Below are 26,287 nucleotides of genomic sequence, written 5' to 3'. Positions count from 1 at the left end.
ATACATTTACTTTCGAAATAAACTTAGCATATTAATGAACTCGACAAATATTAACTCCATATCAATTAACTATAACACAAAAAACAGCCAGTTCGTCATAACTGCTTCATGATATTGTGCTATTGCGTTAAGTGAGGCTAGTTTAGTAACTAATTTTAAAAGGCCCTAGCAGCTAAGACTTGATGTGTGATAAGGGCTTTATGAACTTGAGACTACTGTATCAAACTGCAGTTAGATTTTACACAGTTGGCACCAAGTCAGGCCATTCAAACAAGGAAAATACAGACCATATACAACTGCACATACCACATCTCTTGCCTTTGACGCAGGCTTTGAAAATAAACATTTATCACTGGTCGTGTAAAATAGACATATCCATCCTACATACACATCTTTGAATTACGTAAATTGAAAAAACAAAAAAAGGACGATTTTGTACAGAACAGTACGTCGAACAGAACAAATTATCCATTGCATTTGAGTTCTGTTTCCATCATGTATCCATGCCCATGCACCCACTTCATGCTTAACTGCAATTCAAAAAACATCAAATAAAATAATAAAGGGAATGTATAAGTTAGAAACTATCAACGTATTTAACTTGCAGTCTCAAGAATTCAAATATCAAAATATACCACAATTATTTATATACCTTGATGATAGTTATCATGAATTACATGATACACAGTATTCCCTTTATAACTGAATGAAATTATAGAATATCTAACAAAGGATAACCTAATCTTAAATATCTCATTACTTTCTTCTACTTTTGAACCTAATTACTAGAATAAACACGTCCCTTTCAGATTGTAACATTACTTTCAGTAGAAATATTGTACTCACTAAGCAGTGCCTAAAGAAAGACCAGAGTTTAAGGTGCTACATATTTTTTCTTTGTCTATTTGAGCAAATACCAAGTTACATTTAAAGTGTTGGTGAAGCAAATACATGTCAAAGTCTCTCTGTTCTGCATATGTTTGATTTGTTGATTTACATTAAAATACTCAGTTCACCAGTTCTGGAGTTTGAACCTGATTCATCTGCTACCAACTACCTTTACATTTAGCTAGTTTCTTTTGCCCTGAAAGGCCTTAAACTTGGCAACGACAAAAGGCTTTTGTTATTTCAGTCATGATATTCTTAACAAAACCATTGCATTTCAGTATGTAAGAAATGTTTTAGGGAAGTCAACTAAATGTATAATTAGCTAGGAACTCTTTCTATGTTCCCTTTGTGTTTTCACTTGCATGAAGAAGAATCTCCACAAACAATAACCAACCTGAACCTGATTATGTACCTTCATTGTGTCACAAAACAAATAAACTGAACTCAAACCAAGAAAATCCAATCTTCTCTTTTTTGGTTTAAAGTAGAAGTTAAATAGTTTTTTACTCAGTCAACTGCACGTCCTCTGGCTTTAGCCACTGTATGGTATAAGGTGTGACTGGGACTGGATACTATGGCTACTTCTGACTCCACTGGAGCGCTTTGTCATTCCACATCATTCCTGCCAACATCACTTTGAAAAGCTGGTGTTTCTGAAAAAATAATATGACTTAAGGCTGCATGAGGAAAAATCACTGTTACATACAGTAAAAGCAAAATGCCAGATGAGTTTCGCTGGTGTGCAAATTACGAGTCTAAGATAGGACGTACAGTACAACACTACAGAACAGACTGACTTCATAGGACGTCACTGCTTTCTCTGCAAAGTGTACTTTATGTCCATGGTGTTGACTCACCCTGTCTGTGCTACCAGACCAAGCAATGACACAAAAAGAGGACAGCAGTGAGGCAGAGTCACGATGACTTGATGGCTTTGAAAAGTCGTCTCGACCCGTAACGTGTCGTTCTACTTGTTTGCTTTGGCCTTCACCTGGGCGGTCTTGGCATTGTCCAGGCGAGCTTGAATGTCCACAGGCTTTTCAAAGAAGCGCACGACAACAGGCTCGTTAAGGAGGGACGCAAGCACCTGCTCGAAGGAAAAGGACCACTCCATCTCCTGAGGGCTGGCAGCCGTATCCACCAGGGAGCCAGGGGGGCTGGGGGGCTGGGAGCTATCCACGGGAGGGGAGGCCTGAGGGGGGCTGGGGGGCTGGGAGCTCTCCACAGGAGGGGAGCTCTCCCCCTCCGCAGGAGCTGGAGGGAGGCTAGGGGTCTCCAGAGGGCTGGGAGTTTCCCGAGGGCTGCTGGTCTCCTGCAGCCGGCGTCCCGCCTCCTCCATCCTCAGCAGCAGGCTGGTCACTCTGGCCACTGCCCGGTACAGAGGCTCCTCCTCTGGGTCGCCGTGGAACAGACTGTACATGGTCTTGGAGAACTGGATGAACTGAGCCTAGTGCCAATACCCACCAAGGAAGGAAACAAAGCCAGACGTTGATCATGTAGAATTATTATGATACACTGATAAATGTTTGTGGCAATAGAATTAGGAAAAAAGGTACTTATTTAATAGACCAATTCATTAACCACAAAGGAAACTATGACCTGGACAGTGCTTGTTACCTGGTTGATTCTGGGAAGATCCTTAATGCTCTCCTCTTTCTTAAGGATCTCATCTTGCCATTGCTTCAGGTAGGCTTGTAGATCTACCTTTCCTCTGCCTGTGGAAATGAAAACATTAACCAGCAACTTGCTAACTGGATTACCTCGAGTGAACATGGCAGTCAAAAGACACCAAAAAGAAAACGACTTCACCTCTTTCTGGGCTCTTTCGTATTACACCATCCTCTGGAAGATCTGACACTGCAATATGAGCAAGTGTAACACTTATAAAAGAGGAAATACAACATAACTAACACCAAACAGTTTATAAGTGCCAAAGGTTAGCATACTAAGGTGCAGGTGAGAGTATTGCACACAGAAGAGAAAACAATGATAAGGCCTTGTTTAAAGAGAGGAGCAGGAAGTGAGGTACAACAGGAAGTGAAGGTGTCGAGAGAGGAAAGAGCAAGCTGACCAGTCAGTCTACTGAGATGAGAGATGTCTTCAGTCACTGGAACAAAGTGAGGAAACTGTTGACCCTTTGAGTGGAAAGGACTGCCTGTGAAAGCTGGAAGATATGCTGTGTAAGTACATACAAGCAGGTCTTATAGCGCAGTAAACAAAGGCTTGAGGAAATTAGTAAAAAGAAAACAAATCGAAAGAGATGGAAACACAAAGCTTAAGTAGCAAAGCTTAGTAAGGGGCAAAGTTTTCATGGAGTGAAAAGGAATAAGATTTTCTCTCAAGAAAGTACATCAACAGAAGAATTATGACTGACAAACGGTACAACATGGTCAAAGACGATGTACATCATACAACTTGGTCAGTGAGAAAGGGTCTGTCTTTACCTGGAGGCAGATGAAGCTTAAACAGGAACTTCAGTTTATTGGTGAAAGAGCCACTGTACAGGATGTCTATGAAGGAGGGAGGGAGGGTGGGAGGGAGGATGGGAGGGAGGATGGGAGGGAGGATGGGAGGGAGGATGGGAGGGAGGTTAACACAAGGTCTACGCCAGTGTGCCCATATCAGAGTAGAACACTGACCAGGTAAGATGGGTGTCAACAGAGTAGTGCGAATGCGAGAGCGCAGATCTCACCCAGGGCCAAGCAGAACTCCTTAAAGTTGACAAGGCCGTCCTGGTTCTCGTCTATGAGGCGGAAGGCCCAGAGGGCCAGCGTGTCTGTGCTACTGCTGAGGGACCAGGGCTCCAGGAGGGAGAAGAGCAGGCGGAACTGCTGGAGGCCAAGCTGGTACTGCTCCAGGTAGGCCAGGCTGGGGTCGTGGTGGAGCAGGGCTGGGCTGTTCATCGTCCAGTAGCAACTGAGGAAATGTTGCCTCTGGAACGACGAGAAGAATTGTGACCGCTGAGAGATTATCCTCTGAGCTATTTAAAACACATCAAGTACTCTGCAGAGGAAAGCTATTTCAAGCTGGAGATGATTGATGATTAATTATAAAGCCGACACTGACAACTGGACCTACCTTGAACAGTGCATACAGATCATCCAGCTGAGGAGCACTGAGCTTCACCTCCTGAGACACGACCCGAAGCTGGAACAAAAACCGTGTCAATTCATCCTAAACAGCGCAATCTTACATTTAAAAAGCGATGACAAATCTCTTAACTCGATCCCCCACTCACAACGTTTTGCTTTGTCGTATCTTCCAAGGTTTGGATGACATAGAGTTTGTTTCGTTTACGCATGCTCTCCACTTCCTCTGATCGAATGTCTCCGAATTTCTGAAAGAAAAGGAGCACTTTAGATCAGGACAAAAAAGATCTGTTAGATTCAGCCTGGGTTCCTGTCACTCACAGTGCTAGGAGGTGACGCTAGTATCCATTAGCAACCTGCCATACCTCATAGGCGTCTTTGATGAGGTCACTGATGTCCATCCTGGAGTGGGAGGACTTGTCGTTGTTGCCGAGCGACGCCTGTTGCACGGTGGGGGGCAAGGGGCTGTCCTTGTTTGTCACGCTGTCGAAAAACCTACAGAGGAACACGTGTTTCAGTCTCGTGATATTCACCCCCCTTTTCTCCCAACATACACTGAACGTTGTTCTGCGTTTTGGTTTAGTTCCGTTGACCCGAGTTCCGACTGACAGCACTGACTTGTTGAGGATGGTGACTGCCTCTGCGTCGTCATGGCAGCTAATAAGAGCCTCCATGTTGCAGTTGAGGACAGCCAGACCCAGCTGCAGGATGGCTTTGATGCCGTCGTAGAAGAAGCAGTCCACCACGTTGACGGCGCTCTCGATGGGCAGGACGCTGATGAACAGAGTGAGGAACCAGGACAGGGACACGGAGGAGAAGAAGCTGAGGTCTGTCATGTGCTCCGTCAGCTGAGACTGCTGCTCCCTGATGAGCTCCTCAAACACCGCCTGGTCCACCAGAGCTCCTGGGGACGCATGTCTCAGTCACCCCCGGTTACATGCTCTATCACCCCCGGTAACATGGTCTATCACCCCGTTAACATGGTCTATCACCCCCGGTAACATGGTCTATCACCCCGGTAACATGGTCTATCACCCCCGGTAACATGGTCTATCACTCCCGGTAACATGGTCTATCTCCCCCGGTAACATGCTCTATCACCCTGGTAACATGCTCTATCACCCCGGTAACAGCAACATAGACTGTGTTACATAGTGAGATGCCCCATGCCACTTACATCACAGTGAACTAGAGGAGGAAGGAGCCATTTCATCTTGAGCCTTGATCTGGCTCACTTAACCTTAACTGTCCAGTTAGTATAACCATTACCTTCTAGTTATGTTTAAAACTGCACGTCTAATTTGACCTTTGACTGTTGTCAATAAGCTTAAACTGAGCTAATCAGATCTAAATGTCGGATTTCGAACGCAATCCATTTTCCTTTGTGGCCAAAAGGTCAGTTGACCAAAAGTTCACCTGGGTTCACCTAAAATGGCGAACTGTGCTTGATCCTTTAGAAGGAAATCTTCAAACGTTCTAAGTGAAGGGTAAAGCAGCAGAATTTCTTACCAATTATCCTGCGGTTGAAGTAGTCAGGCAGCATCCTCTCACACACGGCCACCAGCAGCCAGAAGGCCTCCTCCTCTTTGGCGTAAAGGAGGAGGACCGACGTCAGGATGTTCATGGCCTTAACAGGAGAGAGGGAGGGCAGAGGCGGGCTTAGATCCCGTTAACGGGTGAAGCCATTCAGGGCCGGTAACAGGACGTCCGTCAACCTCCTACCTGGTTAGGGTTAGCCTCCTACCTGATTAGGGTTAGCCTCCTACCTGGCAGTAGCCGATCTTGGGGTTCCTGTAAGCGTAGGCGGTGAGGACGCGTCGCAGGGCGGAGATCCCCGTCTCGCTCTGGAAGGCAGGGTGCTCCGGAAGCGAGCGGTGGAGGTCCCGCTCTATCTCGTCGGTGGCCAGGGTGCTCGTTCCCAGCGACTGCTCCACCAGCTGGGTGTAGTAGCCAGGGTGAGTGGCCATGTCGTTCACTGCACCTGCCAAGACCCAACCCCCGCATGGTCAAAACACGGAACACCACATCCCCATGTTCTAACCCAAAGCACTGGACAATCTCTAAATAACAGTCGGTTAATGCTTATTTACAACACCCGATTTCCAGCCCTAGTTAATAATAATAATAATAGATTTTATTTGTAACGCACTTCACCTTTAAAACAAATCTCAAAGTGCTACAGTTAAGATTGTAAAAACAAGGTAAGAACATCAATATAAGTTACAAATAGATAATGAGGTTAATTAAAACTCATAAGTTCTGCTAAAAAGAAATGTTGAGACACATATATAGATGAGAACCTGAAAACAGCATCCACAGTTCTCCTCTTAAGGACTCAGGAACTCCACGAACTATCAGGTCGCGGGTCTTCTTGGTGCAGAACATGCTGGTGCCGCGGCCGTACTCTGAGAAGTGGATGTTCCACGACTGCTCCTTCATCTTCTCCTTCAGCTGTCGAGCAGGAAAAGAAAAAGACCCTGGTCATAGAGCTATGACAGCTTCCTGTGTGTCAGCGCTGTAGTTTCCTCTCGTCTCTGAAGCGCTTCGTTTCCTCATCCTGACCCAGAGGGGCCTGAAGCGAGGAGAGGGATGCCTACCATTTTGGGGTCGAGGTTCTCGGTGTCTTGTGGGTGGAACACGGTCATGAGAGCTTCGGTGCTCACGGCTTTGCTGGTGTCCTTCTGCCCCACCATCAGAGTCACGTCCTCTGGGTTGTCCTCAAAGTGGTTGATCAGTGACTGACATTCCCCTCGTGTGACCTGCAAGGGGAGGACAGTGGTTTTATGTTTTCCAAATCAAATTCCTTTTTACAAGCAAGGGCTTCACGCACGCCCGTAGAACTGCACTTTAACCAACCTTCAAAGAAAACAAGGATAAACTCCCAGGAAAACTCAGAGAGAAAAGTGGAAGAAACCTTGGGAGGAGCAGATCAGTGAGGGCTCGTGGCTGACAGAGACAGTTGGTGACAGAGATGGTCAGTGACAGAGAGGTGCAGACAATCGGCTGTTTTAAGCCCAGAACATACGAGTGCACTGTCCTGTATAGTGGTGCAGTGCCTCTGAGCTGGGATCTGGTGTGTGTGAGTGAGGGGATGGGCGTGTGTGGGGAGGGGTGTGTGTGTGTGTGTGTGTGTGTGGTGCTGTGTGTGTGTGTGGTGCTGTGTGTGTGTGTGGTGCTGTGTGTGTGTGTGGTGCTGTGTGTGGTGCTTTAAACAGAAGCTCACCTCAGGTGGGGTGGAGTGCAGAGGGCTGCCTGTCATCCCACACCTCCTGCGGATCGCGCTGGCGAGCCGTTCGTAGTCCCGGACCTCTGAGAAGCGAAGAGCCTTCTTGCCTCGCACACACACCGTCAACGCTCTGCTGCTCCTGTCTGGGTTCTCCACACCAATCACCTGCCAGGATCGACCGTTTTTAAAACAAACACCAGCTATCAGCCGGGGACAGGATCAAACAGCAAATATTTGTTGTTGGGAGAATCTTTGTGTCTTCCTTGCCTCTCGGATGGGGACAATAACATGGCACTGGCTGCCATCTTGGCTGGCAAAGCACAGGTAGCCCTCAGACAAACAGATCTTGCCAAGAGTATTGAAGTGGCTGAAGGGCACCCACAGGAAACTCTCATACACCTCCAGCAGGTTCTCCTCCCTGGGTAGCCGGAAGAACGCCCTGAACTGCTCGTTCCTGGCATGAGTTTCCAGGCCTCTGGAAAGGAGCAGTGCAACTGAGCAAAGACAGTTTTAGAGCACACAGGAAATAACCTAAATACTGTAATAGCCTCCGTAGCTCCACAGTCAGTAGCCTGATGCTGCGTTTCCAATAACAACGACTGACGAGTCACGTGACAGAGAGCAAACACAAGACAGACAGGTGGTACCTCTTGGTGATTTGCAAAGGGTCACACAGGGCAGGCTCTCCCTGAAAGGTCTCCTTATCAAACAGGCGTTTGATGGAGTAGTCAGCCAGCTGCTCCATGATGAGGAAGGTCTCGCTGAGGTGCATGAACATGGAGAAGTAGTGATGGTCTCCGTGGGCCAGCACATGGATGCTCTCCGTGAGGATCACGTTGGACGTCTTCTCCAGCCTCCACACCTCGTCCCAGGAGATCACCAGCTTCACTGTGGAGATGATTGTTTATGTTACGTATCTAACATGGAAAGGAAGGTCAGGTTTACAACTATGGTACGTAATCAAATTCAAATTGATTTGCGTCGCCCGTTTTTGGCAAGCAATGACAAAGGGCTCCGGGGTCTCCCACAGAGCACACAAACAACCAACCTGAACCCTTAGACAAAAATACAGAAAACATATCTCGAGCCGTGAGGGTGGCTGGCCGGGGCGCTGGCTGCGTTCTGCTCACCCTCTGCTCCCAGGAGGTAGGAGTAGAAACTCAGGAAGTTGGTGCTGAGGTACAGCCAGCCCTGGCAGGGCACTCGGCCCTTCCAGTAGCTGCAGGAGTAGTAGGTCACCAGCTTCTCCTTCTGAGGCAGCTCAAACCACTTCTCAAACCTCAGCAGCGCCTCGCGGAACTTCTCCGGGTCATCCTCCTGCACATGAGACACTTTCCCCTCCTCCGCAATCAGGCCCTGAGGAAGGAGAGCAGGAGAGAGCAAGGGAGAGCAGGAGAGAGCAAGGGAGAGCAGGAGAGAGCAAGGGAGAGCAGGAGAGAGCAAGGGAGAGCAGGAGAGAGCAAGGGAGAGCAGGAGAGAGCAAGGGAGAGCAGGAGAGAGCAAGGGAGAGCAGGAGAGAGCAAGGGAGAGCAGGAGAGAGCAAGGGAGAGCAGGAGAGAGCAAGGGAGAGCGATCATGTATATTTTGTACAGGTTGAGTTATCCAAACATACTGTATTCTGGATTCAGAGTTTAAGTACTGTATATTATTTTATATTTAATTTGTTCCTCTGAGTGAATCACTTCAGATGATGTTGGTTGCGTGTTATACTTTTCCATATCATCATAAAGCAAGTATTCAGAATGAGTCATGTGAACAGCCACAGTTTTCACCGAGAGCTTAATGAATCATTCAAGCTGACGAAACCATTCACTCTCTGTGCCTCTCACAGTCTGAGAGATGGACAGTGATACTGGGGACTGTATATAACCCCGCCGGTGTGATTTGGCTTTGATTTCGTACTCTTATTTTTCCTTGGACAAAGCTAGTGATGTCATCGCTGGAGTCGAACACAGACAGGGTCCTCATGATGTTCTGCTGCAGCCACTCCCAGTGGCGACTGATCTCCTCTTTGGTGGCACCTAAGCCAGACAAAAGACAGTCACAAACAATGGAAAACCACCAGACTAAATGGGAACTGTGCTGAAAGCACTTTCACTGCCAACCAAAACAGTCTTTGTCCAAATAGGATTTTAAGTGGGGAAGGAATGTACTTGCCACATGCTACAGACCAGTAGACTTGTGAGTCTGGTGTCTGGTGCAAGATGCGGAAGGGGGCAACCTTGGACGTGGAGTCCAACACTGTGTCCAAGGTTCCTACCAGAAGGCCTGCACACACATCCACACAGTTGTAAAACATTTTGCCCAACAGCCTGACTGTTAAAACAATTAAGATATCGTGCAATTTATATAAACAAATTATATAACTGGATGTATTAATTCCATAGGTGGAAATCCCGGGGGGGATAGGGGACACGACCCCCCCGATCCTGGGGAAAATAGGATTTGTCCCCCCCAATAAATCACTGTGAACATAAGGACATTTAAATAATATTAATAATATACATTTAACATATTACAATGTAGGTTATGTGTTACAGCAGTAATTTTGGTGTCCCCCTCAGGAATTGCTCTTGAGAAAATGTCATGTAATTGCCCCCCAAAAAAACCTTTATAGCAGATTTTTGCCACTGATTAATTCACAAGTAGAAACATGCCATGTATCTGCACATACACACACCACAAAGAAGCAGATTTCAGTGTGTTCTTTAATTAGAAAAAGGCTCTTAGATACAGTCAAATGTCCTTAATACGGACATGCACAAGTAACTTGCCCCTGGCTAAAACTAGCTGTGTAACATTACCTATCAGTGAATTGCCCTTCATTAATAATTAACAAGGTTTGAGGGCCATACTGCTTTCAGAGATTGCATCACTACAGGCGTTGCTGACCGAACATAACAGTGACTACTTAAGAAGGTGTCGTAGTAAATAGTCCAATAGACTGAAAACAATCTGGGATTCTGGAAAAAGTAATCACGCAGGTAATGATCAAATACCCTGAACTCTGACTAGTGTTTAAAGAGATACTTCAGAATATAAAGGTCCTTGAGTTGAAGAGGGTTTAAAGGGGCCACATTTAACAGGGTCGCTAAACGCGTTGGACTTCCACCATCATTAGACCACTCAGACGAGACAGCCATTGTGTTCCACCTCATCTAGGCACCCTTTCATTAACATCAATTAAGCCACTGCTTGGAAGTTCCGTTTCACTGAGTTCTCTTTTGTTTATATTTAGATGAATCAGTGGGACCATTAGACTTTACCGACTTTGAGTCATCCGATGAGGGTATTAATACAACGGATTACACTGTTGAATCTCCAGGCCAACTGATTAATAATGCAACTTCAAAAAATGTAAATGGATCGCCTCTATTGGTGTTCTTGTCATTTTTTCGAAACGTGTTTCCAAGAGGCGACATCTGGCACCAGTGTTTACAGTGAATCTTGTGTGTCGAGGTAAAATGTTTGATTGGTATCGTAGAAAAACCGACCACTGACAATGTTGAGATCATAGCCTACTGCGTTGTCACACTTGTGAACTCATCTCTTTACCCGCAAGCTAAATAATATAATCACAAGCCGCAGTAGCACTATAATTTAACGGAATAACAGAAAGAATGCGCAGCCGTGTGTTATGATGCAAACCAAGGCAGCAAGCAATTTAATACCATGCCGTTAGGGGGAATTGTAGCAGACAGCCCACGCCACTGGTTAAAAGTAACAAGCACAGAGATGGTAACAACACTGGTGCAGGCATACAGCAGCTGTTAAGCTGTTAAACTGTATACCTGTTGCAATGTAATGTTGTCATTGGGTCAGCTGTTTTGACCAACACAGCTGTCTACACCCCACCCATGCTCATATTTTTTGACACAGAATCCCGGAAAGAACCGACACACAAACATAAGATGTAAAAATGGGTGTATTATTTTGGTTTTATACGAACTACGGTTATAGTTTAGACTTGGAAGCAAAGTATTGTTCACATAGCCTACCTGTCAACCCGCCCCCACCTTCTCCATATCCTCGTCTCCTCTGTAAAACGAAATAATCATTGCTCTTTTCCGTCACCCATAGCTTGAATGCATTTTTCAGCAGTACCTCTTCAGGTTTAAGCCACATATTTCAAGTCATATATGTGTACATGTATCTATTAAATCCAAAACATGACACGATGCTCATTCCATCGTGCACTACACCCATCAACATTTGTTTGCATGAAGCGAGGCAAGCACCCTTGCCCACGTCGACAAGTTAAATGTTGCCAAAGACAATGTCGCAAGGGCTTGTGGGATTGTAGTTTTTCTACCTTGGAAACGTTACGAAGAGAACGGGTATCCTTCAGTATGCGCACTTGATGTACCATAGTGCTTTACAATCGATGTGCTGTATGTATCAAAGAAAATATTAGAACAGACAGGACGTTGAGGCCAGGAAATAGGTTCCGATTACAAAAAATGTGACTGATCTTTAACAGACAGATGTTATATCAGTGTAAATAATTAATACATAGCCTAGTCACTCCACAGCTACAATACATTTTAAGTTACACCCAACTTCTTTAACAAATTAATATAAATAAATGATAACATTATTTGACCCTGATCATACACTAAACGTATGGTGTATCCTTGCTCCAGTGATTTAATCCTTAGTTTGCACTGGCGCAATTCATTATCCCATTAAATAAGATACGCTAAGTGTAGAAAACCCAAAACGTCTGAAAATCCACTCTGAACTCTGTAAATAAGCATGCATGACAAAACAATTGTTTGATAAAACAAATTTATTTACATTTCAACTTCTTTCATACATCAATTCCCTTACATTACTGTCAAAAGAGAAAATAAAGAATACCTTTTGTCCCCCATTTAATCAAAATATTTTATAAATCTTTTACATTGGAAAGGCTGCGCGCTATATTTAAAAAAAACGTTTTAAAATAGTATTCATCTTAAAGTGCATGCACGATGTGTCCTAAACAAACTATTCTGTTAAATCATTTTCACGAGGCAACCAAAAATACCAGAAAATGTTACAAGATGTAGAGGCAAAAGGATATGTTAACTTGCATACTTTCAAAATCTGAGTCTTCCCTAAGTGAAAGTCCAACTTCTAACTTGCATCTCTTAGTCCATAGAAGGAAAAAACCACTGTAGACATGGCATGAAAGTGACATAGAATTTGAAGACAACAAGAACATTTACAATATTTTTGTTGTGCCTTACAACTGAGAAAAGAGAGAACAAAGTGACTGTCCACAGTCACTGACACCCTATGTGATAAGAGAAGTAGAAACCATAATAATGATATATACTGAGATTAAACTGAGCAAGCAGCATGTGCTCAGCTTGCCATGCAGCGCACACTTCTACCAAATGTACTTATACAATATCATCAAATCTCATATTGATTGAAAGATCGCAAATACGATCATAGAAGGCATCATTTCTGCTGATATATTACTGCATTAAGTCTCTTAAAAAGAGATCAGTCCTGTTCTAGTAATGCACAGACATCAAAAACATTAGGTGATCTAATGACTTTTTGTACGCAGTAAACAAACACAAAAATGAAATCGACATGTAAAATGATCATTAAAACATGTGAGATAGTACCAGTTCAGACATTATTATTGCATCGATTCCAATGATATGCATAGGCTACATTCTCTTTTCCTAAAACAACCTCAAACTCACTTTACAGGTTCTGCTTGTTTCACAACCACCAGGAACAACATCTTTGAATGTAATCGACTGTGGCGCGAGTCCCATTAGCCAGGGTCCAGTGCAGTGCTAAGCATGCTGTTCATATCCTGGGCGCCTGTTGGTTTTGGAGGTCGCCCTCAAATGCCAGGTTGTCGTACTGGGGCTGGATCTCAATGTGGACCGAAACAGGATCAGGCTGGTCCTTAACTTCAAAAATGAAAAATAAAGAGCCAGACAAAATATGATTTAGCTTTGAGGCAGATGTCCTACTGTCCGACCTTACATTTACAGAAAGAGTATTAACCAAGACAACCAGAATAAGACAAAGTAGTAATGGGAATATCAAATTGTAAGATTTTGAACTGGACTGACAAAACTGATGTGGTGCTACGTGGTGCAGCTATGGCTTCAGTTCATATTATCAAGTTCATGTAAAGGAAATAATCTTTAGACCTGCATTATTACATTCAGCAGACTCTCTTATCCTGAGTGACTGAGAGCAAGAACAGGGACATTCCCCCGAAGCAAGTAGGGTGAAGTGCACAACGTCCTTCGGCACGGCCGGGAATCGAACTTGCAACCTTCAGATTACTAGCCCGATTCCCTAACCGCTCAGCCATCTATCTCTGCACATACTGAAGGAATATGCTTAGGCACTCCCAACAACCTCTACGGCAGGCAGGGGCCATAAAGAAAAGCCTCACGGTTCGATCTCCGCAATAAGTAAAAACAGACCAGGCCAAGCTACGAGACACGAGTCTTACCTTCAAATATAGGGGTTCCCTGAGGCGGGCTGCCCTGTTCCTCACCCCCCTGGACGGAGGCGTACCCTGAAGACGCCGTCTCGCTCTGGGCATCTTCAGGGGCGCTGGGGAAGGACTGGAAGTCTGGAGGGACGGACGTCTGCCGGCTGGACTCCTCGTCATCAGGGTGCTAATGACAAGCACACACACAGGTGAGTCACTGCTTCACTCACCTGTACACACGTCCAGGTCATCTATCCAAACATATCAACAATTGTGTGGATATGGGTGCTGTGCAATATACTGCAAGTGCTGTGAGCGCCTACCGCCACCCCCAGAGTCTTCAGGATGTCACATTTACACATGGGACACGTCCTGTGTTCCAGCAGCCAGGGCTCGATACAGCTCTTATGAAACAAGTGACTGGCAGGAGACAGAAACCCAAACAAGATCAGCGTCAGGTCGATATGAGGAAGTTTAACTGAGGGTAAAAAGGGAAACAAGTTGTTGTACTGGTGTGAACACTGCTTACTTGCATGTGAGAATGGAAAGCACATCTCCGGGTTTGTAAGCGTCGATGCACACAGCACAGGTGTCAGCATCTGGGCCGGTCTCCTGCAGGAGAAACACATGAAGCCAACTGACAATGTATTCTTGTGGCAATCATCGCTAGGCAGTCATGCATTTTCGCATGCAAAACAACAGGATCACAAGAATATTTGTGAAGTTTCCTACGCGTCCTTAACTGGTGAGCCACCATGAAGCCCCTAAAAATGTTATTTACATTTAGCAGACGCTCTTATCCAGAGCGACTTACAGTAAGTACAGGGCAATTCCCCCGAGGCAAGTAGGGTGAAGTGCCTTGCCCAAGGACACAACGTCATTTGGCACAGCCGGGAATCGATTTGGCAACCTTCAGATTACTAGTCTTATTCCCTAACCGCGTAACCATCTGACTCCCTTATCTTGTTATCTTTCAAATTGATTCAAAAAGGGCCATCCAGTACCAAAACCCTCTTTGAATGTATTCCCTATGCAGTTTAAGGGTATCTGGCCAGATTTTGGAAATTAGATTTAGAAAATACTCCAACCCAAAAGTCAACTGAATTATCTGAGCTAAATCCATACAGGATGTGCCTGAAAACAAAACAGAGACCAAGCAAGGTGGACTCTCGTCTAGTCAGACAAGTGAAAGGTTAGGCTAATTTTTATTTACCTCATCTCCCTGTTTTAGGGTCCGCACCTGAAGCTGACCAATGGCTTTTTTTGCTTCAGTCTTGAGATGTTTCTGTTGGGAGGAGAGAGAGAGGAGAGGAGAGGAAGAGAGGAGAGGAGAGGAAGAGAGGAGAGAGAAGAAGATCAGACAGGACCGAGCGACCTGCTTTTCCACCCCAGCACACCAGGGTTCAGGGCAGAACACCCTTAACACCAGAAAGCACGGATGAAGATCTTTCGTAAAAGAAAACACCTTCAATGACCTCATGTCTTTACATCACAGGGAGCAGGAAAAGCTCATGCACTGATGTCATGTTGGAGACTAGTATTCCCCACATGGACACTTGCGATCCGGGACAGCCTTCATTAACGACACCCTACTGTTTGTCATTAAGCCTGCCCTCGGAGGGTATACACTGGAAACATTGCATCAGCTTACATTATGTCAAAACAGAAGATTTACATTGGGGCCTTTGGTATGGAACATTCTCCTTGGAGATTCCACACAGAAGCTACAATTTGGAATATAACCATTGTGTTTGGGTAAGGTGATGGCCTGGACTTCCTAGTTCAACTCTCCCCATGGCAACAGTGCTAAATAATATGCACAAAGGCACACAGGAAGACAAGGTACATAACGTGTTAAGGATGCACACAATGAGGCCTCGGAGGTAGATAACATTTACTTTGGTGATTCTCAGAAAATAATGATATGAAAATGAATAAATGAAAGAAGGATAATGTTTTCCGAGAACAGGACACACACAGTCTAACACAACACACGTATATACTAGAAAGATAAACCAACGTTTAATCGACTTGCTGGCTTGAACAAGGGCTTTCCCTATGTCCTGAAAGGGTTCAGATTCAGATCCACATGTGTAGGTCTGTTTCGATACGGTGGGAGATTCTTACTGGCAGCAGAATACTGTCATCATGCTATCTGACAGGAGGAGCAGAGCTGTGGAGTTTTGCATAAGATTACAGGCTAAACAATGGAGCCCCTGTAACCCTGAGCGCAATGTCAACCCACTGCGGGCGCACTTAGTGCTGCTCGCACTGTCCAGCTGCCCACTCAGAGAGTCTGCCTGGCTGGAAGCTGTTGTGTGTCTGATTGTGCAGTGAGCTGTTGTGTGTGCTTGTGCAGTGAGCTGTTGTGTGTCTGCTTGTGCAGTGAGCTGTTGTGTGTCTGCTTGTGCAGTGAGCTGTTGTGTGTGTGCTTGTGCAGTGAGCTGTTGTGTGTGCCCCCACACCAAAAGATACCGTGAAGAGGTCTGAAGTTAAGAGAAGAGTATTCTGTACACATGTTTACAGAGAACACACTCATCAAGGTTACCTCTCACACAGCCACAAATGACAGCAAGTTGAAAACGACTGAGCTTGAAACTGTGGATCTCTCCATGTGACAGTGGATTAGTCTTGCGTAACATACCAGAGATACAATCAGCTGAAGAGGAAATTCTGGTACCACAGCAAAAGATTCAAAGGTTTCACAAAGAGGCTTGCTTTAATCTTTGAAAATGATAATACTACATAACTAACATTCTTTTACCGTTTAGCCCAACCCTTTATGGTGAAGTGTGTGTCTGCTTGACAGTGTTTACCAACCTTCAAATCCTATTCAGAAACTTCTAGAATAAACACATCAAGTTGACTTAACAGTTCAGGGGACAAACACCTTTGGAATGCATACAATGGAAAACTCTGTCCCAGTGACAGAAACACTGTCCCAGTGACAGAAACACAGAAACCCTGTCCCAGTGACAGAAACTGTCCCAGTGACAGAAACACAGAAACACTGTCCCAGTGACAGAAACACTGTCCCAGTGACAGAAACACAGAAACACTGTCCCAGTGAGAGAAACACTGTCCCAGTGACAGAAACACTGAAACACTGTCCCAGTGACAGAAACACTGTCCCAGTGACAGAAACACAGAAACACTGTCCCAGTGACAGAAACACTGTCCCAGTGACAGAAACACTTCCACTGTCAGGGTGTCTGTCCGCCATTTAAAGAACTCGCATCATTACTCACGCCAACTAGACCAACATGCCAGTACTGTACTGTAACACATTGTGTCTTTAATGGACAGATTAATAATAGAAAACATTGGTACTGCACACCATGCATGGTAAACATAGAACCCTCACTGACCATCGAAATACTGTTCAAACTATGCAGTTCTGATCCCTGATTTCCTGCTGTACTTTCCATAGGCACAATTGGTATTTGATTAAAAACACCTGCTACCTGAATAAATTATAACTTCCCCCAACAAATTATGTGACCAAGTAATTTAATGTGAAGTACACAGGCAGAGAGAGGTTGTTTCTGTATGGTTAGTATCATCCAGCCTGCTATGCAATAACACACCATATGAACTAGTGAGAAGGTTTCAAATGACTCCATTCAAACCAACTATAACACATGAATCTGGACACGTAAACACAGGTTTAATGCTGTAGTCTGAGGGGAATAGAAGTGTCAGTCTGTGGTGTTGGGTGGCAGATCAAGCCAGACCTGCTGTTCCACAGACAAAGAGATACGGCACAGCATTCTCTAACTTTTGTTCAAAAGAACAATCGTCACTGGAGTTCCGATTTTGCCAAAGCTACTTGGCAACAGAGTTCTGTATCAGGTTTTATCGATAATGTAACTTTGAAGAATCCCAAACTCCAATCAAGGTCAAGTCTTTGTCAGCCACTCTCAATGGGCCAAACTAAACATTTGGTACAGAAGGAGTTAGACTGGTTTGACAAGTATCGTCTTAAGAGTAAACAGTTGTCATTTGACCCTTTTCCCCTCCCTTAACTTCCTGACATCACACCCCACCCCCACCTAAAGTAAAAGACATACAGGACTGTATTATACCCAAATACAGTTCCTTCACAAAAAGAAAAAAAGAAACCGAATAATTCCTGTTCCTAATTATTTAGCGTGGTGCGGTTTTACCTGTTTGTTGTTCTGCTGACGGAGGCTGTTGAGGCGACGTGCTGAGTAGAAGATGAAGTACCCCACCGTGGCAGCGGTCACCACGAAGAAGGAGATGGACACGAAGAACACAGAGTAGTGACTCATCCAGGGTCCGTGCTGCTTGCCCACCTCGATCGTCATGTTGACGGGGAAACCCTTCTGGACCAGGTTCACGATCTCCAGGCCTCTGATGTGGCCGATCATGATGGAGACAGTGTCTCCAGTCCCTGTGAAGAAGGACAGAAATGAAATGTTATTGTTGTTAAGGAATACAGCCATTGGTGAGGACAAATACACAAAGTAATGTTTGATACAGTTTTCTAAAGAAGATAATTATATAGATGTGAAAAGCTAATGTGCCATGCAAAATGCATGTATTCAATAAAATTCAAGAGAAGAAACTGTTTATTTGTTGTAATTTTCAGGTCATTGGTTTGATCGTGTTTAAACAATCATTACCATTTTGTTTAATAAAGACATTACAATATTGTCAGTTGGTAATCTAATCAACTAACTTTTGTTGGATTTGTGTCTTAAAAACCAACTGAAACGGTCAGGGAAAGCAATAGGCCTTAATGAGATCTCAAAATGATTTAAAACTAACTAGAGAACATGTATTATTAACAGTGACAACGTTCCGGCAGTTTTGGCAGAGGACATATGGAGGGGCTACACTTTCAGTCGTAACATAATTTGAGACAATGTCTCCCTCACTGTGGTAGAGGGTCAAAGTAACCTACGCTGCATTTCCTCAACGACCTAGACAAATGTCCTGGACTGCTGCAACAGTGACTTTCCGAGAGCAATAAACTACATACCTGGGTGCGACATTTGGATTACTCTATCTGTACCAAGATCGTTAAAAATCACGACAGCAATTGCCCCCTCGCTGACCGCGACATTGATCTTCTCGGAAAAACTGCATCCATGACCTCGCTGAATTAACGCGATCCATCCCTTTGACTCATTTGGTACATCATAAAATGCATCATCAGACTGGCAGCCGTACATCGGACGAGGTACATAGACTTCCCCCGTCACTGTCATTTTGGGAGAATCTAGTCCATAAAGTCCGCTTTCTTCATACCGCCAAACAGTTTCGTTGCTTTCAACATCAACAGAAGAGACATTAAGGTAAGCTGTGCATATGTAAGTCGCCTGCGCAAAATGTAAACTCGATACCTGGATACTTGAAGCCACAAACAGCCATGAAAAAAAATACCGTTTTGCTAACCGTTCCATAATCCGGGTTACCACAGTTTGCTATCGCTTCTCGACGTATTAAGGGATCAAAACAAATCAGGAAAACGATAGTTGATGCCTTTTGTTCAATTCACGTTGAGCTGAAGTGCTGCTTAGTGTTGACAGGTGAACCAGTTCAGCGACACAGTCCTCTTTTCAATGGGGTCAAATTGTATAGTACACGCCCACCTACTTCTTAAAGGAGACGTACATCATTAATAGCACAATCTGCTTGATACTAAAAACATAAAACACAGGTCTGCCTACTGCTTTACATAATCCAAATGAATGCCGTCTGAATGTGAAACACAACGTCCAAAATACTCGATTAATTTGAATGATGATCATCCCGTTTCTTCACACGTCAAGGTTTCATTTAATATCAAAGGGAAGACGTGTACAAACTTATACTAAGAATGAATCGGGCCAGGGACGATATGGGTGGATCACAGTAACAGAAACGTGTATGAACACATTGACTGGAAAGTTTGGGGGCAATCTCATTCCGCCTACTTTTTTATAAAAGATACCGACGCAACTTTTATTCCCAGCAAACAGGACTGAATGCATCCATTAGGCCAGCTGTTGCCTGGGTAGTTATATATCAGTCCAAAACAACATAATGTCAAATGTTATCGAATTTTGTAACACAGGGAGAGATATTGGTAGCGCTAAATGACTTCTTTTATGATGCTCTATGAACAAAGTGTTGTATTGTTTTGTCAGTCAATATCACATGACCACTTTACATTACATGGAAATATGAACAAAATAAGATTTCCATACAGATTTTCCAGCATGTCCCCTCCAAGAGAGAGAGAAAACAAAGATGATAATCTAAAGAATAAAGCCACAATTTACCGTGGTGGACCATAGGAGTCACCTCATCGCCTGTGCCGGGGAGGTTGTAAATCACCACCCCCGAAGCCCCCTGAGCAGAAGCTGCCCTGATCTTCTCTGAGAAGGTGCAGTTCCCCCTCTCGATCAGGGCTATCCAGGACCTGGACGTGCGGTTAAAGCTGGTGTGGGGGTCACAGGCCTGGGGGTGGGACTCAGGCACCGTCAGCTTCCCCTTCACCGAGGTGACGGGCGACTGGAGCCCATACAGCCCACAGTCTGAACAACTCTGCAGGACGGTTCGATTTGCACTCGAGTCCCAGTAGACGATCGTGATCGTGGTAGTCCAAAACAACATGATCGCCGCTGCATGTTGAGCAGCCGCAAGACAGAGGAGAGCTGGGAGGAAGCTTCGGAGGGGATTCATTTTGTCCTTGTTTCTGAAGCGCTCCGTGTGGTTGCTGTGGCTCAGACAATCCTTGTCTTCCTGGTTAAGAGGGATGTGCCTCAGGGGGGAAACCGACACCACCTCCCTGTAACCGTATCCAAGCACGCATCACACCACTGTTATCTCTGTGAACCTTGCTCATTGGCCTGTAGATGTATTTACCACACGTTTGCATGAGTAAGCTTGAAAAGTCATGTGCATGCAGGTACTGTAATAGGATTGGGCTCTGTCATCCTCAGTCAGGTATTATTTTCAGGATGTTTGAGGAAGAGTTATAAAAGGCTGTGAAAGCAGATATTGGTTATGTAAATGCTATTTTACTACTAGAACACCCACCTTTTGTTTCCCCCCTCACAGTTTGTTTGTATCACAAGTAATAATGTAATCATGTAATCACTTGAAGTAGTAAGAGAGCAAGAGTTTAGGTAGTTTCCATCCTAGTGAACCAATAGAAAAAAAGACAATCTCCTACCATTTAATTTAGGAATATTCCTTAAAAATACAACTTTTATTAGTTGTAAAATGAGCCTTAAATACTAAAAAACGGTATTTTGCATATACACACAGGTGATCATACACACACAGGTGATCATTTGTCATCTGAACACCACTTCCTAGATCAGAGCCACATCTTTGGTCCTGTACACCTTGTTGATGACCACTTCCATCCTGTCTCCTCCTAGATGGCAGAGGTCCAGGATGCACACCACAGGGGTCTCCTGTAGCTCATCTGCAGTTGATAAAATCTCCTCTGTAAGAACACAAAGACAACAAGTATTTCATGTAATTTGTTAGTTCAATTAAGTGCATCTCTAGTAGACTCTCGAGTCCCAACTCTGGAGAAAACTTTGGCGAGACAACCGATCGAAACCCCAAACCCCATTCCAGAGGCCCCCACCCTCCCATCCCCATGACGACCCATCATCTGGCTCTTGCGCCTCAGCTGAATAACAGTGCCTGGCAACTGCTTCCCCAGGGGTGTGACTCCACTGCATCCCTGTCGTTATGGCTACCCTGCATCCCTGTCGTCGTGGCTACCTGGGTCATGCGTGGTGGTCTCGCTCAGGCTTTGGGGGTCACCCAGCGGGCAGAGGAAGCCCGCGCTCAGACAGGACAACAAGCTGTTGTCATGGGGATCCTGAGGTAAACCCACAGCCCTGGGATCCTCCGAAGACATCACAGGGAGGAAGGCTGCGTCCATGGCAACCTGCTGGTTTATACCTGCACAACACCACAGAAACACGCTTACAGGGAGGGTCACAAGCTCCTGATTGACCCGTCAGCGAGAGGAGATGCTGATGATAACAATGAAACCATCCTTACCTAGTATGGTGAGATGGTAGTACCCATGGTGACTCAGCGGGGCCCGTGTCTCTGGGGTCTGCTCCCGTCTCCATCGGGCAGGGTGGAGGTTGACCAGCTGCAGGAGGAGCTGCTGGTCGTGAACTCTGAACTTGTGACTGAAGTTTTCAGCGTCCAGTCCAGCAGGGTGCAGGTGCACGGCCACGTCTCTCTTCAGTGCTGGCCAGGAAGGGCTCTCCCATGAGGGCACGCCCCCCTCTGGAGAGAGACCGGGGACTTTGAGACGCTTGTAATGTTGGTGTGTGTCGATGTTTATTATTACTGGAAGGTTGCCATGGTTACCAGTTGAGACCAGATGACTGGTGGGGTCGGTGCCACCCTCTGCCAGAACCTCTTCCTCTTCCTCCTCCTCCTCCCTTCCCTCATGATCCATTGGCTCATCCACTGCAGAACCATGTCCAGTCTCACTATGAACATATTTACAGCATAGAGCTCATCACAAGCTATCTGAGCTACTGGCTAACTAGTCACGTTCAAGATCATCATTAGTAGGTTTGGCTAAATTTGATTCCAAAATGTTAAAGCAGAGGGGAAAACTATTCCCAATCCTTACGAGAAAATGATGGTTAAAACTTTCAGTCAAACTCAGTTTTACCTTCCTGCTTTCGTCCGTGAACGAGTGGTGTAGAATCTCCTCCCATCTCTAAGACAGGTAAAATAACATCAAGATATCAAATATGCAGAAAAAAATATTGGATCAGACTGACTGGAGGACTTGCCTCCTGGGTAGTTTTCTTTTCTGCCCGATGTTCCAGTTCTTGCCACAAGAGGGCAGTGTTTCCCTGTTCATCTGTGTTTCTGGCTCAGCTTCAGCTGCCTCGCACACACCAACACACTGGACTGTCTGCAGTGGAGAGCGTGAGACATTATGACATCCATATCTTAAAAGGTACACTTTTGATGTTGTGTGGGCTGAATGCTCACCTGTCCCTGGTCCGTCTGTGCCTCCACTGGCAGGTTACGGTACTGCACAGCCATGATCCGGCCTTGAATTGCCAGTCTTTTGTGCTCCCGATACTGAAGTGACTCCAACTCTCTCTTCAGCTCATCAGCAGCTACCAGAGGTACTTCAGCTGAGAAACACAAACAGATTTTCACAAACCCCACTTTTAAATAAGTGAACACTTATTGAACACTGTATGCATTAAAGACATACTGCTCGAGACCATCCTCACCAGAGCCGTCTGTGACAGACTGAGTGAAGATGCGGGGGGCGGGAGGGTAGCAGTAATGTCCGCCCACAGCAGTTCTTCTCAGAATGACGCTGTCCCTCTGTGTCTTGGTCCACTGGATGAAGCTCCGGACACAGGGGTCACCCACGTAAGGCTGGCCTCTGTGAAACCCTAAGGACCCCCCGCAAAAAAAACACAAAACAACATGACAGTTTACTTCCCGTTGCACAAGTTTATTGGCAAAGAACAGGTTTGAGTTTCTGGTATGTAGAGAACAAGACATGTGCACCCACCTGTGATGAAGATCTGAGTCTCACAGCTGCTGGTGAGGTAGGGAAGACAGTCTTCCACACGGCACATTCTCATCTGAGTACAAACCAAGTACGTCACTGCGAGAGGCAGGGCAGGATGAGGCAGGGCAGGATGAGAGGAGGAAGATTTGAGGCAGTGTCCAAGCATACAATAACACTACCAGCCCATGATGTTCAGTCAACTTCATATCACAACAGGTGTTGAATAAAGGAAAGTGGGTTTACTTGGACATATTCCATTGAACATTTCTGGTTGCGAAGAAGCAAATATCTCCAAAATGAACGGGAGGTTTGACGTTCCATCGACTGCATGTACCCAGCGGTAAGTCCAGTATTTCTCCGGGCCTAAAACATGGACAAGCAGTTTAATGTCTCTTAGAGGTCAAATAATAATAATAATAATACCTCGACTACAGACAAGTGACATTCCAATGACAGTGCTCATCAGTGCTGATGAATGCCAGGTGCACAGAGACACTCAGCCTTCTCACCAGTGGTCCCAGAATGCTTCACTCTCTCTGCTCGACCAACGAAAGTTACCAGGCCAATGACATCACAGGCAGAATTGTCAGACAAATTATCCAACTCGGATCTAAGAGATGTAGAGAATAAAGAAGAAACTGTTTCCGTGCAGCTTGAAGCTGCAGAAATGAAATTTTATAACAAGATTAATCCCTCCAACTGTGTTTAGCTCCCCGTGAATACAGACAAACTATTCATCTTACTGCCAAAAGAGAAAACTACCATTTGACCTGATGTGTTGCTGATTTTTGCCTTGTAAATTAGCACTTGGTTTAGGTAAGAAACATAGGCAGAGGACTGTGAGATGACTACAATACAGCTTTTACCAGGGAACATCCCTTCAAACATCGTAGCCTACCTGGGAGTGAAGCTATAGACCACCTCTGGCAGACCCCACTGGAAGGACACACTTTTGGGTGGGACAACAGTTACACTGGCAGTTGGATTACGAGCATTCAGACAGATTTCTGTAACACATCGACATGCAAAAAAACTTTCAAGTACTCACATTACGACAGAAATCCATGATTATCAAAGTAGAGTTACTGATACTGTTCCCACCTACGGAGTGGAAGGACTTCATTGTGCTGTTGATGTGGGGACGTGACCTGTTGGGATAGCCTGGCTTGAGGGTGTAGTTCTGGAGGTAGAGCACAGTTCCTACGTGCAATCTCTGGTACCACTCAAGACACAGCTCATTCCAGAGGACAACAGACATCGTTCCACTCTGGTCAGCAACCTCAAAGTATGCCTGCAAACAATCATCATTAGGGTCAGTGTTAGAGACAAGATAAAGCGCAAGGCTACACTTTCTACTACAGCAAAATACAGCATTGGTTCTGTCGATGACATGAACATTTTCACCTGGAATGGATAGTCAATCTTGAGTCCATATTTTCCATAATACCGTAGCCTGGCCTTGTGAATGACCCTCGCTATGATGGGGATGGGTCGCGGCGCGTTTCCAAGTGACGACTCCAGATCCCGGAGGAACAGAATATTGGAAACTGTCGAGGAACCGTAGATATACATTATAACTGTCACGTGATATGGATTTATGGATCTCCGTACTCATAAGCAGGAAACTCCTCTCACCATCCAGGACTACATCTGGCGGATTGATATTTGGGAGCCACACCGCGCCCTCGGGATCCTCGTTGTTCCACAGGGCCAGGTAATGCTTGCGACCAATTTGAAGGGGTGCATCGTTCTGAAGTGAAATGTCACCCAAGCCGTTCTTAGACAGCATAGGGATAGAATCAAGGTCGTTTATCTTAAGTAAAATATTAGACTCCCGTAACGGTGAACCACATTCGATCCTGTTGATGCAAACAAAACTTTGACCCAGTCTCCTCTCGTTGTGAATAAAAGAGCAGTGGTTTATATGGATATCGATTCCACTCCGAAGGACGTTTTTGTGGACCAAATGATTTAACCCTTGATCAAGGAGGCATTTCGTCTGGCAGACCCCGTCTGTTACAATTATGTCAAAGTTGTAACTATCAGGTGCCTGCTGAGATCCAGTATTTTGCTGCGCAGACAAATGTCTCTGGAGTGCTATGACAGCCACAGGGGCATGACATTTTAGTGTCAGCGTTTTACCAGCAAAAAACGGTTCCAACGTCGAATGTAAGAGAGACACCCGAGGGTCTTCAGTTAGTGACTCTAAAACCCCACTACATGCCATGGTTGATCTTAGCGTTAGTAATAGTATGACTGCAAACGCTCATTTTAAAAGTCCAAATGTTGGCTGCTACTGCTAGCCTATATAACTAGAAGGTCTATCATTTAGCTAACTTATTTTACATATTACCCGGGAACTAACTTATTGAGCAAGCCAACTGGACCCCAATCCCAAAAATATCTGTTCACTTTAAAGTTCTCGGAAAGCACAGCTGGCATTCGGCTATCGTATTTCTACTATGGCTAGCTAGCTAACATTGTTAGCAAGTAGTAGCTACATAGCTTGTCTCACAGAGTGAGAAACGATAAGCGTAGCGTTTGTGATTGGAGTATTAGGAATCAAATACATAAATTTAAATATAAATGGCTGTTCTCAGTAGCCAGTCACGTAACAAAACTAGACAGCTCGCTAACTAGTCCACAAACTAGCTTTTCTTTTTTACGCGGTCGGGATTTGAACTCCGGAACTTCCTGACAGGAAGTCACATCGCAAAGGTTTTTAGATCCCATCTGCCAAGAGAATCTCGTCAACCATCTTCAATACACGTCTATGTACTGTATTTTGAAAATTTGAAAAGGCATTGAAGACTTAATATTATGATAAAATACCACCGAATTTGTTGGTTTTGAATTAACCTCTTTAGAAATATTGTTTTTTTCAATGTAAAAAAAAAACCTGATAACCTGAAAAAAAAAACCTGAAAAAATTAAAGTTTCAGAATTTCAAATAGAACTCAGGCTGCTCAAATTCAAATGGTGAAATTCAAATGCAAAATATTTGAACAAAATATTATTCGCCTCGAATGTGGAATTCAAAACCAACAAATTCAGTGGTGTTTAAATTCAAATATTAAGTATTAAGT

At 44.8% G+C, this 26,287-nt stretch overlaps 3 protein-coding genes across 6 annotated transcripts; all 3 read right to left on the bottom strand.

Moving 5' to 3' along the window:
* Positions 1 to 183: 183 nt before the first annotated feature.
* tbc1d8b (TBC1 domain family member 8B) lies at positions 184 to 11,470 on the bottom strand. Of its 3 annotated transcripts, XM_047021002.1 has the most exons (21): positions 11,202 to 11,470; positions 9,361 to 9,471; positions 9,106 to 9,224; positions 8,334 to 8,559; positions 7,851 to 8,091; positions 7,471 to 7,678; positions 7,201 to 7,368; positions 6,575 to 6,736; positions 6,278 to 6,428; positions 5,744 to 5,958; positions 5,487 to 5,604; positions 4,596 to 4,881; positions 4,343 to 4,472; positions 4,127 to 4,225; positions 3,967 to 4,035; positions 3,581 to 3,821; positions 3,333 to 3,398; positions 2,960 to 3,052; positions 2,698 to 2,745; positions 2,506 to 2,603; positions 184 to 2,335 (listed from the first exon to the last, which is right to left on the bottom strand). In XM_047021002.1, exons 1-21 carry the CDS (start codon positions 11,326 to 11,328, stop codon positions 1,856 to 1,858), a joined length of 3,456 nt encoding a protein of 1,151 aa, XP_046876958.1. In that variant the 5' UTR covers positions 11,329 to 11,470; the 3' UTR covers positions 184 to 1,855. The 3 variants fall into 3 exon arrangements, with proteins under 3 accessions (XP_046876958.1, XP_046876956.1, XP_046876957.1); XM_047021000.1 differs by lacking the exon at positions 2,960 to 3,052; XM_047021001.1 differs by lacking the exons at positions 184 to 2,335; positions 2,506 to 2,603; positions 2,698 to 2,745; ... (3 more) ...; positions 3,967 to 4,035; positions 4,127 to 4,225 and having other exon boundaries at positions 4,370 to 4,472; positions 4,596 to 4,751.
* Positions 11,471 to 11,974: 504 nt separating this feature from the next.
* On the bottom strand, positions 11,975 to 20,468 carry rnf128a (ring finger protein 128a). 2 transcript variants are annotated; one of them, XM_047020296.1, is made up of 7 exons: positions 19,951 to 20,468; positions 17,827 to 18,074; positions 14,874 to 14,945; positions 14,190 to 14,272; positions 13,984 to 14,080; positions 13,679 to 13,847; positions 11,975 to 13,121 (listed from the first exon to the last, which is right to left on the bottom strand). In XM_047020296.1, the coding sequence occupies exons 1-7, from the start codon at positions 20,351 to 20,353 to the stop codon at positions 13,015 to 13,017; spliced, it is 1,179 nt and encodes a 392-aa protein (XP_046876252.1). In that variant the 5' UTR covers positions 20,354 to 20,468; the 3' UTR covers positions 11,975 to 13,014. The 2 variants fall into 2 exon arrangements, with proteins under 2 accessions (XP_046876252.1, XP_046876251.1); XM_047020295.1 differs by lacking the exon at positions 19,951 to 20,468 and adding an exon at positions 18,666 to 19,252.
* A 380-nt stretch (positions 20,469 to 20,848) lies between these two features.
* Positions 20,849 to 25,904, bottom strand: radx (RPA1 related single stranded DNA binding protein). Its single transcript, XM_047020294.1, has 15 exons — positions 24,837 to 25,904; positions 24,606 to 24,748; positions 24,303 to 24,492; positions 24,100 to 24,208; positions 23,711 to 23,811; positions 23,445 to 23,564; positions 23,202 to 23,297; positions 22,912 to 23,079; positions 22,661 to 22,809; positions 22,456 to 22,580; positions 22,332 to 22,379; positions 22,019 to 22,143; positions 21,698 to 21,934; positions 21,413 to 21,595; positions 20,849 to 21,125 (listed from the first exon to the last, which is right to left on the bottom strand). Exons 1-15 carry the CDS (start codon positions 25,426 to 25,428, stop codon positions 20,989 to 20,991), a joined length of 2,523 nt encoding a protein of 840 aa, XP_046876250.1. The 5' UTR covers positions 25,429 to 25,904; the 3' UTR covers positions 20,849 to 20,988.
* Positions 25,905 to 26,287: the final 383 nt, after the last annotated feature.

Source organism: Hypomesus transpacificus, chromosome 5, assembly GCF_021917145.1.
Source record: "Hypomesus transpacificus isolate Combined female chromosome 5, fHypTra1, whole genome shotgun sequence".
NCBI lineage: Eukaryota > Metazoa > Chordata > Actinopteri > Osmeriformes > Osmeridae > Hypomesus > Hypomesus transpacificus.
This window is presented reverse-complemented; position numbering and strand designations above follow the sequence as displayed.

What these genes read in the sequence shown, in the direction of transcription:
- tbc1d8b (XM_047021002.1), bottom strand. Translation starts at nt 11,328, where the DNA reads ATGTGGCTTAAACCTGAAGAGGTACTGCTGAAAAATGCATTCAAGCTA. An exon ending in ATCTGTATGCACTGTTCAAG is followed by an intron (nt 3,822 to 3,966) that starts GTAGGTCCAGTT and finishes TCGTCGTTCCAG; the next exon opens with AGGCAACATTTCCTCAGTTG. An exon ending in ATCTTCCCAGAATCAACCAG is followed by an intron (nt 2,336 to 2,505) that starts GTAACAAGCACT and finishes TATTGGCACTAG; the next exon opens with GCTCAGTTCATCCAGTTCTC.
- rnf128a (XM_047020295.1), bottom strand. Translation starts at nt 19,089, where the DNA reads ATGGAACGGTTAGCAAAACGGTATTTTTTTTCATGGCTGTTTGTGGCT. An exon ending in CCCTAAAACAGGGAGATGAG is followed by an intron (nt 14,273 to 14,873) that starts GTAAATAAAAAT and finishes TTTCTCCTGCAG; the next exon opens with GAGACCGGCCCAGATGCTGA. An exon ending in TGAAGACTCTGGGGGTGGCG is followed by an intron (nt 13,848 to 13,983) that starts GTAGGCGCTCAC and finishes GCTTGTCATTAG; the next exon opens with CACCCTGATGACGAGGAGTC.
- radx (XM_047020294.1), bottom strand. Translation starts at nt 25,428, where the DNA reads ATGGCATGTAGTGGGGTTTTAGAGTCACTAACTGAAGACCCTCGGGTG. An exon ending in GTCTGTCACAGACGGCTCTG is followed by an intron (nt 22,810 to 22,911) that starts GTGAGGATGGTC and finishes TGTGTTTCTCAG; the next exon opens with CTGAAGTACCTCTGGTAGCT. An exon ending in TCACGGACGAAAGCAGGAAG is followed by an intron (nt 22,144 to 22,331) that starts GTAAAACTGAGT and finishes ATATGTTCATAG; the next exon opens with TGAGACTGGACATGGTTCTG.